Source organism: Hemiscyllium ocellatum, chromosome 8, assembly GCF_020745735.1.
Source record: "Hemiscyllium ocellatum isolate sHemOce1 chromosome 8, sHemOce1.pat.X.cur, whole genome shotgun sequence".
Classification (NCBI taxonomy): domain Eukaryota; kingdom Metazoa; phylum Chordata; class Chondrichthyes; order Orectolobiformes; family Hemiscylliidae; genus Hemiscyllium; species Hemiscyllium ocellatum.
This window is the reverse complement of record NC_083408.1, coordinates 91,953,378-91,972,631: the sequence shown is the minus strand read 5'-3', so window position 1 is coordinate 91,972,631 and position 19,254 is coordinate 91,953,378. Positions and strand designations below refer to the sequence as shown.

General features: G+C 40.9%; 2 protein-coding genes across 2 annotated transcripts in view; one reads left to right on the top strand and one right to left on the bottom strand.

Annotated features, from left to right (window-relative positions):
- si:ch1073-416d2.4 (coiled-coil domain-containing protein 42 homolog) overlaps window positions 1–5,634 on the bottom strand; it is a 53,095-nt gene extending 47,461 nt beyond the window's left edge. Inside the window, exons 1-2 of the mRNA XM_060828991.1 lie at window positions 5,341–5,634; window positions 187–229 (exon numbers count right to left, since the gene is read on the bottom strand). Of these exons, the coding sequence (XP_060684974.1) occupies window positions 187–229; window positions 5,341–5,444 (147 nt within the window). The 5' untranslated portion in view covers window positions 5,445–5,634. The remainder of the gene's footprint in view (window positions 1–186; window positions 230–5,340) is intronic.
- An 11,569-nt stretch (window positions 5,635–17,203) lies between these two features.
- Window positions 17,204–19,254, top strand: part of asb2a.1 (ankyrin repeat and SOCS box containing 2a, tandem duplicate 1) — a 44,468-nt gene continuing 42,417 nt past the window's right edge. The window contains exon 1 of the mRNA XM_060828555.1: window positions 17,204–17,328. The gene's annotated coding sequence lies outside the window, so the exon portion shown is untranslated. The remainder of the gene's footprint in view (window positions 17,329–19,254) is intronic.

The window sequence follows — 19,254 nt, the reverse complement described above, 5'->3', positions numbered from 1 at the left end:
AAATCAAAGCAAAATACTGGAAATTATATCCATGATCATTACAGATTTTTTGAAGTTACTACATTAGCAGAAAACAATGTTAGAGTAATGTAAATTACTAACTCGTTATTGATCTTTTCAATGTGACATAAGGTAAATGCTGAGCAATTTACAAAAACACAGTATAATGTGGAAAGAAAAACTTGCCTGTCTGATTATTGGAATGTAATTAACATCTTCATCTTCATACCTGGGGAAAGGATTTAAACATTGCCATTAAAAGCAGATAACAACTACAGCTATTGATTTTAACTTTCAACACTGGGCAGAAAACGAGTTTCCTCATTCCACCCCCCCACCCACCCACCTTATCTGAGATCCAACCTTCCAACTTGGCACCACTTTCCCAGCTATCCACTCCGCCCTCCTACTGACCTATCACCTTCACCCCCAACTTTATCTACCTATCGCATTCTCAGCTACCTTTCCCCCAGCCCCATTCTCCTCCCATTTATCTCTCAGCCCCCTTGGCCCACCCCTCTCATTCCTGATGAACAGCTTGTGCAGGAAACATTGATTCTCCCTGCTCCTCGGATAATGCTTTTCCAGCACTACACCCTTCAACTCTGATCTCCAGCATCTGCAGTGTTCACTTTCTCCCAGAAAACCAGGGATGCTAAGGACTATATCAAATTGAAAAAAAAACATGTTGCAAAGATTAGTGACAAATCAGAGGATTGGGAAAGTTTTAAAAGCCAACAAAAGTTGAACAAAAACAAAGGAAAAACAAAATGAGGACAAACTAGCAAGTAATAAAAACAGACAGTAAGAGCTTCTCCAAATGTATAAAAAGGAAGAGAAAGATCATAGTGAACTGAGGCCTCTTAGAGAATGAGGCTGGGGTAATAACGTGGATACAAATAGCATTACAAAATACTAAATAGTCAAGGGGCTAAGGGGGATTGTGGGAGGGGAGAGGGTACAAACATAAAAATCATTGAAAGAAAAAGTATCAGGGAAACTAACATGTTAAATACCAAGATTAACCCATAGTATTGGGGTAGTCTATTAGCATGGATTAACTAACTAATAGAAAACAGAGCCATAAAGGGAGCATTTACAGGATGGAAATCCATAACTAGTCATACAGATCAGTGCTGGCTCCATAATTATTTACAATGTATATTCATTACTTGAATGATATAACTGAATGTACTATCACCAAGTTTGTGGATGACAAAAATAGATGGGTAGGCAAGTGGTGAGGATGACACAAGGAGAGACAAAGAAAGGTAAAGTGATTGGGCAAAAATGTGGCAGATGGGAAAACGTGAGGTGATGCACTTTGACAGGAAGAATAGAAGAGGTGAATATTATTTAAAAGGGGCAAGACTGCAGAAAGCTGCAATACTGAGGGAAATCATGCTTGAATCACAAAAAAGCCAACATTGAAGTTCAGCAGATAGTACAGATGGTAAATAGACACATGAACGGGAGGTGAACAGAGGGACAGAAACCATGTATGAGCATTAAGTAGCGGGTCTAAATAAGGCTTAGGAATTGGGACAGGCTTGGTGGGCTTGAAGGGTCTATTCCTGTGCTATATTTTTCATTGTGGAACATTGTTTCAAAGGGAAAGGAATATCAAAATAGAGAAGACTTGCTAAAAGTATACAAGACACTGGTCAGACCACAGCTAGAATACTTTGAACAGTTTTGGTCCCTTTATCTAAGGAAACACATACTGCTATTGGAGGCAGTTCTGGGAAGGTTATAGAGTCATAAAGACATAATGCATGGAAACAGACCCTTCGGTCCAACTCATCTATGCCAATCAAATTCCGAAATTAATCTAGTCCCATTTGCCAGCAATTGGCCCATATTCCTCCAATCCCTTCTTATTCACATACCTATCCACCTCCACTTCCTCTTACAGTTCATTTATACATGCATTACCCTCTGCATGAAAAGTTACCCCTTAAGTCTCTTTTAAATCTTACTCCTCTCACTTAAACCTTTACCCTCTAGTTTTGGACTCCCCTTTCTGGGGGGAAAAACCTAGACTATTCACCCTATCCATTCCCCTCATGATTTTATAAACTCTATAAGGTCACCTCTCAGTCTGTCAGCCTGTCTCTACAGTTCAAATCCTCCACCCCTGGCCACAGCCTTGTAAATTTTTTCTACACCCTTTCAAATTTAACAACATCTTTCCTATTACAAGGCAATCAGTACTGAATGCAATATTCCAAAAGTGGCCTATCAATGTCCTGTAAGGCTGCAGCATGACATCCCAACTTCTGTACTCAATACACTGACCAATAAAGGCATGCATACGAAACGCCTTCTTCACTAATCTGTCTACCTGCATCACCAATTTCAAGGAACTACAAACCTGCACTCCAGGGTCTCTTTGTTCTGCATCACTCCCCATGACCTTACCATTAAATATATAAGTCCGGCCATGATTTTCCTTTGGTTCCCTAGGTCAATCTGAGTATGGAGGAATTTTCTTATGAGGATAAATTGAGGAAATTGTGTTTGTACTCATTGGAGTTTAGGGGAAATGAGAGGAAATCTTATTGAAACATAAGATTCTTAGGGGGCTTGAGAGGATAGATGTGGAGGAGTTGGTTCCTAGCACACATGACTCGAAGACTAAAAGGCTTAATCTCAGAGTTAGCGGGTGCCCATTGAAGACAGAAATGAGGAGGAATTTCTTCTCTCAGAAAGTAGTGACTCAGGAGAATTGTTTACCAGAGAGCTGTTGAGGTTGGTTCATTAAGTATAGTCAAGGCTTAAATAGATAGATAATCAGAATTGAATTCAAGGGTATCTTCTTCTCTCTTGATTTGATTTATTGTAGTCATATGTACCTAGGTACAGTGAAAAGTTTTGTTTTGCGAGCAGTGCCAGCAGATCATAGCAAACAAGGACATACAGGTCATAGGGTGCTTAAAGGAAGCAAGGCATGCAAGGTGACACCTGCAGAGGAGGTGCACAAAGTAAGATCAACATTAGCAAGACAAATATTATTTGAAATTAAAGAGGTCCATTCAGCAGGGAAGAACCTTTTCTTGAATCTGTTGGTGCATGGTGTTTAAGCTTCTGTATCTTCTGCCTGATGGATGAGGTTACTGGGTGGAAGGGGTCTTTGCTGATGTTGTTAGCCTTTCAGCAGCAATGAGAAGTGTAAATGGAGTCCATGGATGGGAGGTTGGCTTCTGTGATGGCATGGGCTGTGCACATAACCTTCTGTAGTTTCTTATAGTTCTGGGCAGAGCAGTTGCCAGACCAGGCCATTATGCACCCAGGTTCAATGCTTTTTATGGTACATCTGTTAAAGTTGGTGGAGGGTCCTCATGGACATGGCAAATTTCCTAAGCCGCCTGAGGAAGAAGAGGCATTGTCATACCTTCTTATGTGGATAAGACAAGAAAAATAGAGTTCAGGATGATGAGATCAGCCATGATCTCAACAAATCATAGAGGAGATTCAATGAGCCAAATCATCTCCTCTACTCCTACTTTTCTATGTTCTTATCAACTACAGCAGTTCAAGAAAGTAGCTCACCACCTTCTCATACCAACTAGAGATGAGTGAGAAATACTGGCCCAGTCCATAATTTCTACATCCCATAAATGAATTTTTTAAAATCCTTGACAATAAACATCCACATCAAGACAGCATCCACATTTTCCCTTGACAATTACTGCTGCTGAATTCCCCTACTATCCACATGTTGGAGATTACCACTGATCAGAAACTGAACTGGACCATGCATTAAAACCTGAGGCTACAAGGAAAGGTTGGGATTTCTATGGCGAGAAACTCATTTCCTTCTGCTCAAAGTCAGTTCATTACCACAGGTTGAGTGTGTTGCAAGATTCTTCACTCGCCTGAATAAGCATGGCTCCAAAAACACTAAAGAACCTCAACATCATCCAAGATTGGATTCCAATTCACCTCCATAAACATTCAGCCCTTTGGCCACCACATCCAAGAGCAGCAGACACATTACAGTCACGGAGTTATATAGGACGGAAACAGACACTTCGATCCAACTCATCCATGCTGACCAGATATCCTAAATTAATCTAGTCCCATTTACCAGCATTTGGCCCATATCCCTCTAACCTTTCCTATTCATGTACCCATCCAGATGCCTTTTAAATGCTGTAATTGAACCAGCCTTCACCACTTCCTCTGGCAGCATGTTCCATACATGCACCACCCTATGCGTGAAAAAGTTGCCACTCAGGTTCCTTTTAAATGTTTCTTTTCTCACCTTAAACACATGCCCTTTAGATTTGGATTCCCCCACATTGGTACATTACTTACAAACTCCCTTCCCATGCCATATAATATCCTGACTGGGAATACTTCATCATTCTTACACTATCATTGTTGCATCAAGGTCCTAGAACTTACTTCCCAAACAGCACTGTGTGTGCATTACATAACTGCAGTGTCTGAAAAACAGGGCTCACCATCACTTTCTCACGGTCAGTTCAGGACCAGCAGCAGATGGCAGTTGTGCCAGTGATGCTCACATCCCATAAATTAAAGATATCTCCAGTGGGGTGAGGGGGAATAGCTTCAACAAAAGACTCTTCAAAATTAAGAAGGGTTTAGTAGCACGGTTTAATAGCAATATTCTGTCTGACTGGGGAGTCGGTGAAGAATGTCATCAATTTTAGTCAGGAGAAATTCCCTCCAACAGAGCACAGAATATGTACCCTGTTCCACAGGGAACTGTTGAAAGCGAGATTATCTTTTTACAGAAAGTTGATAGTTTGAAGCAGTTGAAGGTACTGCACAACGCAGAAAGAAAGACCAACACAACATAGTTGTTGAATAGATCAATTCAAAACTAACAGGTAAGCCATTTCTCTCTCCGTTCTCGCTTCCCTTTGTCAGCATCAGAGAGTCTGGAGTGCAATGCCACTCTATCACCTGGGTGCAGAAAAACCTTCCTGCAGTACCATCTAAGGGCCTCTGCAGTGCAATTGTAGTGTCCCTACTTCTCAGCCAGAAGACCCAGATTCAAGATCTATTTGCTCCAGAAGTATGTCAAAATAGGTCTGAACAAGTTGGTTAAATATCTAAATGTATGCCATGACCACCTTGATTAAGGTATCTCCTAGCTAGGGCACTGCTGCTGAAAATGGGGAACCTGGGTTCAGAGGTACAAAATTACCAACTACACAAGAAGAGAAATTATGCAAAGATATTATGAGCAATCGTGGTCATTCAATTAATCATCCAAAAATACTGTGAGGATCAACAATTGACTAAAAAGTCAATTCAAACGGCGTAAAGGCCTTATCACCACAAGGTACGGGAGAAGGAAAAGTTTACCTTTGGTCCCCAAGTTGCGTGACGAAGACGTTCCTTTTGGGATTTTTTAAGTGAAGCGAATATCGCCGATAGTCTGTCAGGCTGGGCAGTTTGCCGTCGTCCATAATTCCAAGTTTATTTTCCAAAAATCAAAAAGGAAACCCCCTGCTGAAAGGCAGCAGAGTTTTAGGAAAATACCTGAAGCGAGAAAAACATAAGTGGCCACGGTTGTTGTGGTTGGTGCAAATAAAATCCTGGCCAAAAAACCAACCACCTGGGAATGACCGGTTGCCTGTGAAACTAACTCTTTGCAAGTTCGATCGCTGGCCGCTTCCTGAAGCAGCTCCGGGATCATGTGACAGAGAGAAGCAAAAACATTACACCGTCTCTATGGGAACCACCCGGAGCCTGGGAAGAAGCCGAACAAGATCATCCTTGACCTCGATCCAACATAAACATAAATGCATTGCAATATTTCCATTTCGGAGCTTCTCTATTCTGTGGATTTTCAAACCAGCCCCCTTCTCCCCACCTCACCGCCGCTGGAGTAGAATTCCATTGGTGTTCCCTTCCCAATCGATTCTAATTGCCACACCTCACCCAGTAAGGGTAGAGAACACCCCAAGATTGCCCTGGATTCTGGTGTCTCCAAAACTTCCAGGCTTACACCCCAAACAGCCAGGTCAGGAGACCACAGAGGTTAGGAAAGAAATGTATGTTGTTTACAATGTTTGACTGGTTGTCAAAATATCAGGCCAGGGGATGAAAATGTTGTTACACGGACAGTTAACCAAACTAGGTGACTGGAACCTTCAGGGGAGAACCTTTATGTACAACCCAAAGTTGTCAACTTTACCTCAATTGCATGCTTTACTGTATGTTAACTTCCTGAATTCATTGCTGGAAATCCCTCTGAACATCAACAGGCACAGATATCCCAATGGCCAAGTTATCTTGGAGTAGGGCAGATTGGAGTTGTCTGTTGAGACTTTCTGGAATTCCTGACACAACTGCCTCCATGGGAACTGACCAGGCAATTGCAAATTCTCAAAGGCAATTCCCACATATCTGCAACTGTACAAAAAAGCTCCTTAAAGTTGAAGGATTTGGTGGATTCAAACTCACTTAAGCTTAATAGTTATGCAGGAAAGGTTAGATGATTAAAAGCCTCCTGAGTAATTCTTAAAGTGAGCTCCTGACTCACCACTGACCACACCCAAGTGAACCTCCCCAAACCCTGACACCACTGACCCTACATCACCCCTGATCTCACGCTGGGCTGATTCTGCTGGCCATCCACCCTTGCCACTCCCCCTAACACACCAGACATAAGCATTTATTAATGAATCCACATTTTCTTTTCACAAAATATAAAGTGTTTATCTACACTTACTTTGGTATTTCTGATGAATTCTCCTGATGAGTGAAAGATGTAATGCTTCAACGTAATATGTCCGTTTTCAGCAATATTCAAATCTACCAAATTACTAATCTTCCCTTTTACATATTAAAGAAATCTTTACAGTCAGTCTTTTTAAATGTTCCAGTTTACTTTCATCTTCAATGCTCTCCAATTTAACCAATATTTTGGTAAAACATTACGTGTGGGTATTAAAATACTCCCGATTCTTGGAAATACTATAAGCTGCTTCATAGCACGATCCTTGACCTATTTAATTGGCCACAGATGGAGCACATTTCACATGAAGTTTTTATTTATGAACAGACAGTAGCATGTATTCATTGACATTTATGATTACTTTTAAAAATATTTACCATTAACTTCCCAACCTATCTTAGTTAGCTTGCTAACTCTCATATACAATCCCTACAGTGCAGACAGAGGCTTTTCAGCCCATGCTCTTCTGAAGAGCATCCTACCTACACCTATCCTATTCCTATGTTTACTTCGACTAATCCACCTAGCCTGCATATCCTTGGACACTGCAAGGCAATTTAGAATGGCCAACCCATCTTTGGACTGTGGGATGAAACTGCAGCACCAAGAAGAAACCTATGCAGACATGGGGAAAACATGCAAACTCCACACAGGTAGTCACCCAAGGCTAGAATTGAACCTGGGTCCCTGACGCTGTGAGGCTGCAGTGCTAACCACTGTGTGAACCCTGTCATATCTCTGTCACTGGCAGAGGTATCCTCTAGTTTCACATCACATCACACTTGAACTCAATGTGAAATTCATCATATTATTGTCTTCTAAATTATACATTATTATGAAATTACTGATGAACTCCATATAATCAACTAGGATAAAATCTAAAATAGTTTGAAATTTTTAAAAAAACACAGAAATGCTAGAAACATGCTAGCACGTTATGGCAGCATCTGTGGAGAGAGAAACATTTAATGTTTTAGATCTATGATCTTTTAGCAGAATTGGGAGAAGTTAACAGTGGTGAATTGGCCATGCTAAATTGCCCATAGTGTTCAGGGATGTGTAGGTTACAGGTAAATGTAGAGTAATGGGAAACGGGTTTGGGTGGGATACTCTTCGGAGGGTTGATGAGGACTTGTAGGACCAAAGACCCTGTTTCCACGCTGTAGGGATTCTATGAACTCTATGAAAAATATTTTGAGCAAGTGAGAGGTGAAAGAGGAAGAAAGGATGATCTATGATAGGGTAGAAGATTGGAGCAATTGAAAAACAGAGTAGTTAACCTTCGAGGGTCAAAGGGAATGTGAGGAAGAAAGAAATGAAGAAGAGATGGAAAACTAAATCATGCAAAGAAAGGGACTGAAAATTAGAGGTCAGCATTTATGGTAAGAGTGTAAAAGCACGTGGGATCCAGGATAAGTTGGCAAGATCAATCCAAAATTGCCTTAGTGGTGGAAGGGTGATTGAAGGCAAGTGATTAATGGCATACCACAGAGGTCAGTTCTGGGTCCCATACGTACACACATATATATTTATATAAATGATATAGATGAGAATGTATAGGGGAATGATAAGTACGTTTGCGGATAACACAAAGATTGACCAGTGAGGAGGAAGGTCTTAGGTAATAGGAAGATATAGACAGGATGGTCAGATCAACAAATCAGTGGCATTTAGAATTTAGCCCTGAAATCTGGAAGAATTAACAAGTATTCAATGAATGGCAGGACACTAGTAAGCTCAGAGGAAGAGGAATCTTGTTTATTTATCCACAGATCCCTGAAGGTAGCAGAGCAGATTAACAGGGTGATGAAGGAGGCATATGAGATACTTGCCGTTATCAATTGTGGCACAGATTCTAAGAGGAGTGAGATTATATTGGAGCTGCACAAAATATTGTTCAGACCACAATGGGGGTATTGTGTGCCGTTCTGGGTAGCCACACTATAGAAAAGATGTAATTGCACTGGAGGGGATACAGTGGAGATTCACCAGGATGTTCGCTGGGATGGAGCAGTTTATCTGTGAAGAGAGGCTGGACATGCCTAGTTACATTCTTTATAGCAAAGAAAGCTGAGGAGAGGGGCCTGATCAAGATGTATATGTTTATGATTTTAGTTAAAAATTACATAACCTCAGGTTATAGTCCAGCAGGTTTATTTGGAAGCACTAGCTTTTGGAGTGCTGCTCCTTCATCTGTATAAAATCGTTAAGACACAGAACTTATAGCAAAAGTTTACAGTGTGATGCAACTAAAATTATATATTGAAAAAGACCTGGATTGTTTGTTAAGTCTCTCATCTTTTAGAATGATCATGTTAATTTCAGTTCTTTCATATGTATATCCCAGAACCTTTTTTAAAGTTACATTCTCAAGTGAACTTTTAACAATAGGGCCATGTCAGCTCAGATAATGCATTCAAGGTGTGAGGTGCCCTGTGTGAAGTTGTCTGTGCTCCAATGTTCAGACTGATTCTATTTTTAAAAGAAAGGATTTGCATAATCTTACATGGATTCATGCAATTTTTGAGCAAAATAAGATGTAATTCTGCAAGTACAAATTCACCCCACAAACTTATATGTATGTGTGTGTTTTGGGGGGGGGGAGGGTGGTGATGAGTGTCTGTGAGAGAATGTGTGTATGTGTATGTGTCTAAGTGTAAAGGGGTATAGTTCTGTGACAGGGTATGTGTTTGGGTAAGAGAGCTTGGGTCTGAAGGTATGTGTGTGTGTGTGTGTGTGTGTGTGTGTGTGTGTGTGTGTGTGTGTGTGTGTGTGTGTGTGTGTGTGTGTGTGTGTGTGTGTGTGTGTGTGTGTGTGTGTGTTCTGCAATGGGGTCACCTGTAGTGTGACTTGAACCCAAGGTCCCTGTTAAGTGTAGCATCGTGATGTTATCCATGGGTTTGCGGTAAAGTGAGGTGCTGAGGTGCCCATCCTTTAGGGAGATGCAAGTGTCCAAGAATGGCTCCATCAGGCATTACTGAAACAACTACACAGTGATATCAACGAGTTTCATCTCACCCATCTAACTCACCACAAACTACTCTCTAGTATCTGTCTCACTCTAGGACACATGCATCTCCATCAAAGGTGGACATCTCAGCACCTCACTCGACCACAAACCCATGAATAATTTCACAATGTTACACTTCTCCTGCTTTCACCCAAAATATATTAAAACAGCCATCCACTACGGACAAGCCCTACACATACAAAGGATCTGTTCAGATGAGTAGGAACATGGTGGACACTTGGAAGTACACAAAGATACCCTCATAAGAAAGGGGTACAATGGCTCAACATATCGACTGCCAGTTCCGTTGTGCCACAGCGAGAAACTGTAATGACCTCCTCAGGAGATAGACACAAGCTGCAACCAACAGGGTACCCTTCGTTGTCCAGTACGTTCCAGGAGCTGAAAAACTAGACCATGTTCTTTGCAGCCCACAACGCATTATCAATGAGGATGAGCATCTCACCAAGACCTTCCCCACACCTCCATTTCTCGCCTTTAAACAAACACCAAACCTCAAACAAATTATTGTTCGCAGCAAACTGCCCAGCCTTCAGGACAAGACCACACAACCTGTCATGGCAGATGTTGCAAGATGTGTCAGTGTCGACACTGATACCACCATTGCACGTGAGGACACCACCCAACATGTACATGGCAGGTACTCATGTGACTTAGCCAATGTTGTCTATCTAAAATGTTGCAGGCAAGGATGCCCTGAGGCACGGTACATTGGCAAAATGGAACAGAGACTTTAGCAACAGATGAATGGACACCATACAACAATCAACAGGCAGAGTGTTCCCTTCCAGGTAAAAACAATGACTGCAGATGCTGGAAACCAGATTCTGGATTAGTGGTGCTGGAAGAGTACAGCAGTTCTGGCAGCATCCAAAGTGCCTTCCAGTCAGAGAACACATCAGCAGCTCAGGACATTCAAACTTGGACCTTTGGGTGACCATCCTCCAAGGCGATCTTAGGGATAGGCAACAATACAAAGTGGCCGAGCAGAGGCTGATAGCCAAGTTACACACACACACACACACACACACACACTCTATCTCACCGACAGACCCTCTCTCATACACATGCTCTCTCTCATACGCTCATATATACACTCCCACATTCACACCACACACGCACCCTCTCAAAAATTTATACCCCTTTACACTCACACTCATACACATACACACACTCTCTCACAGACACTCAAACCAGCCCCCCCAACCCCTCCCCGACACGCACACACACATGCACACACATACATCTAAGTTTGTGGGGTGAATTTGTACTTGCAGAATTACATCTTATTTTGCTCAAAAACTGCATGAATCGATTGAAGATTATGTAAATCCCCTTTTTTAGAAATAGAATCAGTCTGAACATTGGAGCGCAGACAGCCTCACACAGGGCACCTCACACCTTGAATGCATTATCTGAGCTGACATGGCACCTGTTGTTAAAGTTCAGTTGAGAATTTAACTTTAAAAAAGGTTCTGGGATTTGCATATGAAAGAGCTGAAACCAGCACGGTTATTCTAAAAGATGAGAGATTTAACAAACAATCCAGGTCTTTTTTAATATATAATTTTAGTTACATCACATTGTAAACTTTTGCTATAAGCTCTTTGTGGTACGATCTTGTACTCCACAACTACCTGATGAAGGAGCAGTGTTCCAAAAGCTAGTGCTTTCAAATAAACTTGTTGGACTATAACCTGGTGTTGTGTGATTTTTAACTTTGTACATCCCAGTCCAACACCAGCACTTCCAAATCATGACGCTTATGATTGGGATTGATAACTTGAAGAGGAAGTAGCTGTTCTGTTTAGTTGAAGGGTCATGATAACGAAGGAGCACAATTTTAAGGTGCAGGGCAGGAGGTTTAGATGGAATTTGAGGAAAATATTTTCACCTAGAGGGTGATGGGACTCTGGAATGCACTACCTGGGAGGGTAATAGAGGTGGAAAACCTCGCAACATTTCAAGGTACAAGAAAGAGCACTTGAAATGTCATAACATTCAAGTTTATGAGCTAAGTTTTGGAAAGTGGGATTAGTGTAGATAGCTTAGTATTTTAAAGATTGTTTTAAGGGATCTTCAACTGCTTATAGTTTGTTAGTTTTCCAATCATAAAGGATGTGAAACTTCTACTATCAGTTGTTAACTGTTCAGAGCTCGACATTTCAGTTTTTTTCTTGATAGAGGTTCTTCTAAAAGATAAACGAGGAAGAGTAGCAGGAAATTGAGAACATTGCAAATCCTCGTTCTCTCAGTAGAAATGATAAACATTGAATGATAACCACGTTTATCATGATTTTAAATGGCAGTGTAAAAATGATATTTTAATGGTTTGGACATCAATTAAACAATTGTCCTTGATAAAAATGAAAATTAGAGGGAGTTTAACAGGTGGCCAAGCTATTAATTTGTGGTGTTTATAATTCAAAATCACCTACCATTGTATTATGTTTCTAGAGAAAAAAATAAATAAATCACAACCATTTCCATTCTCAGGAAATTCCATTTTGTTGAGGATTGACCATAACTAAACATAAACAGAAGTCAAAGCTCCAAGTAATTCTAATATCAAATCACAACCAGTTATGACAGTGTCACTATTCTGGAACCTGATAATGGCAAGCCGTAACTGAATACTGGCATTACTTCCCATGATAGATTAAAGTCTTTGTTTAGAGTGTAACTACCAATCTGAGACTAGTCGCTGTAATGGTGAATCCCAACCTTGCAGTACCCACTTTACACCACCCAGATAGGTCTGCACATTTCTGAGACAGTGGATAGTAACATTTGATCTCACTGGAGTAGCAAGTTTGCTTACATTTTAAACTTGGTTTAAAGATTGAATTTGTACTTAGGTCAGCTAATTTTGTCCCATGTGCTTTACCAGAGCCTCCTACAGAGAATCTCACATGTCTTCTCTCTGGAGTCAGACCAGAAACTGACAATGTTGACATTTCCTCAATTTTGCATGTCTGCCAGAAGGAAACCTTGGCATGAATGCAAAGATGGCACCCTTCGTCTTCTGAATCTAGTGTTTTGTACACAGTTCTTAGCCAATGTTTCCCCCGGTAATATTCAGAGGTGTTTCTTGAATTCATGTCTCCTCTTGGAAAGCAATCAATAATTCGCAAAATACCGAAGCCATGAAGCATGTAGTGTAGTCTGTGCTCTAAATTTAGAATCCCATTGCTCAGCCTAGAAGCAATCAGGCACTTAACAGATAAATATATTGCATCAGATAAAGCCTGTGGTCAAAAACCTTTAACATAAAATTGATATAAATATATGCAGGCTTCCTAAACTCCTGTACGTTGCATTTAACATCTTACTGAGTACAACACATCTTATCAAGGAATGTAATAGAGACTTTCTCAATTAATCTTTGCTCTTAAATTAAAGTAATTAACATAATCATGACCATCAATTGAAACCCAAAGTGGAGTATGATGTAAGTGAAATGATGGAAGTCTCATCAAATGAAAATTTTATCCTGTAGAAAGATCATTTATTTTATACAGTAAATTGTCAGAATTGTAATTCTTATTGTAAATGTGCAAGAATAATAACAATTTAGTGTAGTAAACTGTCTTAGGGGTCTTATTACTGGAGGGTAATCAGACAGAGTTTGACACAAGAACTTAGCAAGACGATATTAGGACAAGTGATAAAAGCTTGGACAAAGAATTTTAATGAGGATATTAAAGGAGGGGAGAAAACTAGAAAGGCAGAATGAAGAAACTAAACACTTGCATTTATATAGCATTCACACAACCTTATGATGTCCCAAAGCACGTTGCAATTAATGAAGCACTTTTGAAGTCTAGACAGTGTTGTAAGGTAGGAAATTCAGCAGCTAAATTGCACAGCAGGCTCCTATAAATAGCTATGTAATAATGATCAATTAAACTGTTTTTCTGATGTTAATTTCATGCTAAAGATTGACCAGATACTCTGGATAAATTTATTGAAACAGTATCATGAAATGCTTTATGTCCACCTGATGTGACAGACAACATCAGAAATATGGCACCTCTGACAAAGCAATATTCCCTCAGTACTGTACAGGAGAGGCAAACCTCCATGTTTGTATTCAATTTTCTGGAGTAGACTTAAGCCCATAACCTTCTAACTCAGAGTATGAGAAAACTACCAATTTATGCATGTCTGAAACATTCACCAGAGAAGGAATCCTAAAGCTTAAAGCCAATGCAGCGGAGGCATGGTCTCCTGAGAAATATTGAAGATTAAAGATACATAAAAGGTCATATTTTCAGGATGGCTCAGATTTCAGAGGATTGTAAAGCTGGAGGAGGTTACAGATGGGATGGGTCCATGGACAGATTTGAAAACAAGCAGGTGATCTTTAAAATTAACATGTTGACAGACTGGGCACTAATTTAGCTGAGTAGAGTTGGTAAATAAGACTTGATATGAGTTAAAATATGTGCAGCAAAGTTTTGATGGAGAGCAAACGGTGGGAGCTGTTCAAGAAAACACTTAATAGTCAAGTCTAGAGGTAACTAAGGCATGACTGAGTATTTCAACCATTGAATAGTTGATGCAATAACAACAATATATGATATCTTTAAATGTAATTAAATGTCCTAAGGTGCTTCATAAGAGCATTATAAATTGAAACATGACATGGAGTCATGAAGAGAAATTAGGTCAGATGACTGACTGTTTGGCCAAAGAGTTTTTAAAGACTTTTGTTTGTCTTCTATGTAAATGATTTGGATGAGGATATTACAAGGCGCATGATTAGTAAGTTTGCGAATTACACCAAAATTGGTGTCAATGAAGAAGGTTTTCTAACATTACAAAGGGATCATATCAATTAGGTCAATGGTTGAAAAATGGCACATGGTGTTCAATCTGGATATCTGCGAGGTATTGTATTTTGGTATAAGAAACAGAGGTAGGACTTATACAATTAATGGTAGGGCCTTGGGTGGTGTTAGGCAAAAGTGAAAACTGTAGGTGCTGGAGATCAGAATCTAGATTAGGGTAGTGCTGGAAAACCACAGCTGGTCAGGCAGCAGCCAAGGAGCAGGAAAATCGACGTTTTGGGCAAAAGCCCTTCAGCAGGAATGAATGGTGGTGTTGTAGAAGAGGGCCTAGAGGCGCAGGTACATAATTCTTTGAAGTTTGCATCACATATAGACAAGGTCATTAAAAAGGTGTGTAGCATGCTTGTCTTCATTGCTCAGTCCTTTGAGTATATGAGTTGGTAAGTCATGTTACAGCTGTACAGGATATCGGTGAGGCCTCTTCTGGAGTACTGTGTCCTGTTATAGTTGCCTAGTTATAGAAAGGATATTATTAAACTGGAGAAGGTTCAGAAGAGATTTACTAGGACGTTGCCAGATATCGAAGGTTTGAGTTATAAAGAAAGGCTGGATAGATTGGGATTTTATTCACTGGAGCGTAGGAGATTAAGAGGTAACCTTATAAAAGCTTATAAAATCATGAATGGTATAGACAGGGTTAATGGTAGCTGTCTTTTCCTAAGGAGGGGGAATTTCAAAACTAGGGGAGCACATTTTTAAGGTGAGAGGAAAGAGATTTAAAAAAGACATAAGAGATCATTTTTTTACATACAGGGTGGTTCATGTTTGGAATGAACTTCCTGAGGAAGTGGTAGATGTGGGCACAGTTACGATGTTTAGCTGTAAATAAATGAATAGGAAAGGTTTGGAGGGATATGGGTCAGCAGCAGACAGGTGGGTCTAGTTTAGTTTGGGATTATGTTTGTCATGGATTGGTTGAACCGAAGGGTCTGTCTCCATATTGTATGACTCTAGAGCTATCTTAATGGAGAAAAGAGAGATCACGTGGAGAGGTGCCAGGGAGGAACTTCCAGAACTTAATGCCTTGGCAAATAAAGACACAGTCACCAGTGATAGAGGAATTAAGATTGTGTATGTTCAAAAGGCTAGAATTTGATATCTTGGAATGCTGTGTAGCTGGGTCCTGACAAGGTCATGAAGGGAATTGAACCTATGGGTAATGATTTTAAAATCAAGACATGGCTTGTGCAGGAATCATAGAGTCAGAGATGTACAGCATAGAAACAGATCTTTTGGTCCAACGTGTCCATGACGACCGAATATCCCAACCCAATCCATTCCCACCTGCCAGCACCTGGCCCATGTCTATCCAAAGCCTTCCTTTCGTATACCCATCCAGATGCCTTTTAAATGTTGCAATTGTACCAGCCTCCACCACTTCCTCTGGCAGCTCATTCCATACATGTACCACCCTCTGCATGAAAAGGTTGTCCCTTAGGTCTCTTTTATATCTTTCCCCTCTCACCCTAAACCTATGCCCTCTAGTTCTGGACTCCCCCACCCCAGGGAAGAGACTTTGTCCATTTATCCCATCCCTGAGTCAATGAGGGCCATTGAGTGCATAAGTGATGCGGTGAATAGGACTTGGTGTGAGTTAAGACATAGGCAGTAAATTTTGGCTGACCCCAATTTTCTGGAAGGTAGAAGTGTGAGACTAACCAAGAGGACAATTTAGTTGCCAAGTCTGAAGGTAGCTAAGGTGTGAATGAAGGTTTGAACAGCAGCTGAGTTTAAACAAAGGCAAAGTTGGTCAATTTTATAGAAGTGGAAAAAAGTGGTGTTGTGATGGTGAAAATGTGTACTCAGAAGCTAATGTGGGGGGGTCAAGCAAGTTTAAGAACTGACCAGCTTAGTCTCAGACTATTACCAAGTGGAGAGATAGAGTTAATAGCTTGGGAACAGACTGCATAGTGGGGACTGAAAATAATGGGCCTCAGGCAACTGTCTATGTAGAGTTTGCACATTTCTCCCCGTGTCTGCGTGGGTTTCCTCCGGGTGCTCCGGTTTCCTCCCACAGTCCGAAAATGTGCAGGTTAGGTGAATTGGCCATGTTAAATCGCCCATAGTGTTAGGTGAAATGTAGGGGAATGGGCCTGGGTGGATTGTGCTTTGGCGGGTCGGTGTGAACTTGTTGGGGCGAAGGGCCTGTTTCCACACTGTAAATAATCTAAAATTTCCTAATATTTAGGAAAGGCAGAGAGCAGGGATAGAACATATTTAGCTGATGTTGCCGCTTGGAATCACGTTGATGAATAATAGGAGTCCAAACATTGATACTTAGGAGGGTCTGAGTTTGACCACAGAAACAGAAATAATGTGGGGGATTCTCTGTGCACTGTGAGTAGGAACATTCCCAACTAACTAAGCAACAAAGAAGCAGCACTGGAGCCCAACAGTATTTTGAAGCATACCGAGAGCTACAGACAGGTCGAGAACGATGAGGATAGTTCAGCACAGTTAAATATACTTTCCAGTCACACTCCAGCTGGTTGATACACGACCATAGTTCATCTGTCATGATTGGTCATGCACTGATACAAAAATAGAGCTGCTTCAATGCCCTCTATTCTTGCATAAAGGGCAAGCAGAGTGGAAGGCAGACGAGACGGGAGGAAATCGGGATACTAAAAAAGCTCAAGGAACGTCTCCGGATAGGCTTTAATCTAAAAGATTAAACAGGGACATTGAACTGCGGATTGCAAAGAAGTCCCGCGACAGGATAAACGGTAATTTATCATTGCAACCGTGTGCGCTGTCTTTGCAATTCGAAACGGCAAAATAAGTGTTTCAGAGAAATGCAAACGCCAAAGAAAAATAACAAGGCTGCTTAAAATCTCGGTTTACGCATTGCTCGCTAAAACCTTAATTCCTTCAAGAAGGCCAACACCAATTCCATCAGTGGAAATAATCGTTTCAGCCAACCAGCGTGGCAGTGCAGATAGCATCCACAAATGCATGGTAAAAGTCCCAGGTTTGTTAGGTCTCTTGAAGGCATAACTCCAGTGTCTACATGGACAGACACCCAGGGGTCAGAGGCCGGGCTCGATCTGGAACTCCAGGGGTCTCGAGATATTTCAGTTAAATTCTAGGCAGTTTGCTGTGTGTATGTATGTGCATTCTGCTTTCATATTATTGCCATGGCATGGAGCTGCAGGTATTGCTCTGGGTGGACAAAAGTCAGAGGTCAGACGACACCAAGTTATAGTTCAACATGTTTATTTGAAATCACAAGCTTTCGGAGCAGCTTATTGGACTATAAACTTGTTGGACGATAACCTGGTGTCCTGTGACCTCTGACTTACATTATTGTCAGTATCGAACGGTCAGTCAGTATTGACCATGTATATGCAGTAGTAGCTTTCTGGGAGTTCATCAAACTTGTTTACCCCCTGCGTTCCTGTTGTGTAACATAAATATCGTCAGCAGTTTGAAACCTGAAGCAAGATGAACTGTACAAACCCGAGAAACGAGTTCAGGAATAGCTAGCTGCCAGTCAAGGCTTCTGTTCTGAGATGTGTGTGTGTTTTGTTATTCTGATTGGCCGCCAGCCACTGGCTTTATCCTTCTCCCGCGTTTTAGACTGGGTGTAATGTTTGCAATCCTTCCCTCCTCTGGCATTAAAAAGGATCAGAAAACTGTGACCAAAGCCTTCGATTTTTCCCAGCAATCTCAAATACATCCGAACCGCTGACTTTTCTGTCACCGGCAACGTTTCAATTCCCGCTTTATTTCGATCCTGTCCATTTTCTCAAAAGCTCCCTCTTTACCGCAACATTGGAACCATCTTTTTCTTTTCATTCAGGCGGACACAAAGTATTTCTTTCGTACAAACAAAAACAGAAATTGCTGGAGAAACTCGGAAGGTCTGGCAGCATTCGTGAGGAGACAAACAAAGTCAACATTTTGAGTTTAGTGACCTGACTCCTCCAAATTCCGATTTTATTTCAGATCTCCGGCGTTCGCAATTCTTTGATTTATTTATTTAGTACCTCGGAAATGCCCGGGGGGAGGGGGAAATCGCAAGAGTATTTCATTTTTAATCCCAATTTGAACCCAACGTTTCCCTTATACTGTATGTGAGAAACAAAGCTCACTCACTGCAATAATTTCAGTCCGAGACAAGATCTGAATCAGTAGTGCCCTTTATTTCACACTTGCAAGTGGGTGTGATGTCCACAAGGCAGGGACAAAACACACTGAATTCAACAAATACTCGATATTTATATAATTTGGTTCCTACATTTTATTTCTTATTTCATTGTTTCCACACACACACACACACACACCCCTTTACATCCTCCACTTCCCTAAGACTGGTACCCATTACTCCTGTTTATCTCGTGTCTTATCCGGTCTTGTCTGTGAAAAAAATGCTCATTCCTGTTCTCAAGGCCATTTGCCTTCATCCTGCTGTGGGCACATCCTTGCCTTACCATTATTTACTCCCTCCATCTGTGCCGTCCTTCACAGCATCTTATCACTAAGCCCTTTTAATTGGGGTTTGTTCCTGTGTTTCTGTAAAAGTGGGAAACAGATGTTTATACGTACTGTTTATACAGGCCTGTCTTCACAGCATCTTACCACTAAGCCTGTATTTTTTTTAACCATTGTCTTACAGTCCCATTTCTTTCTTGCATACATTTTTAGCTAAT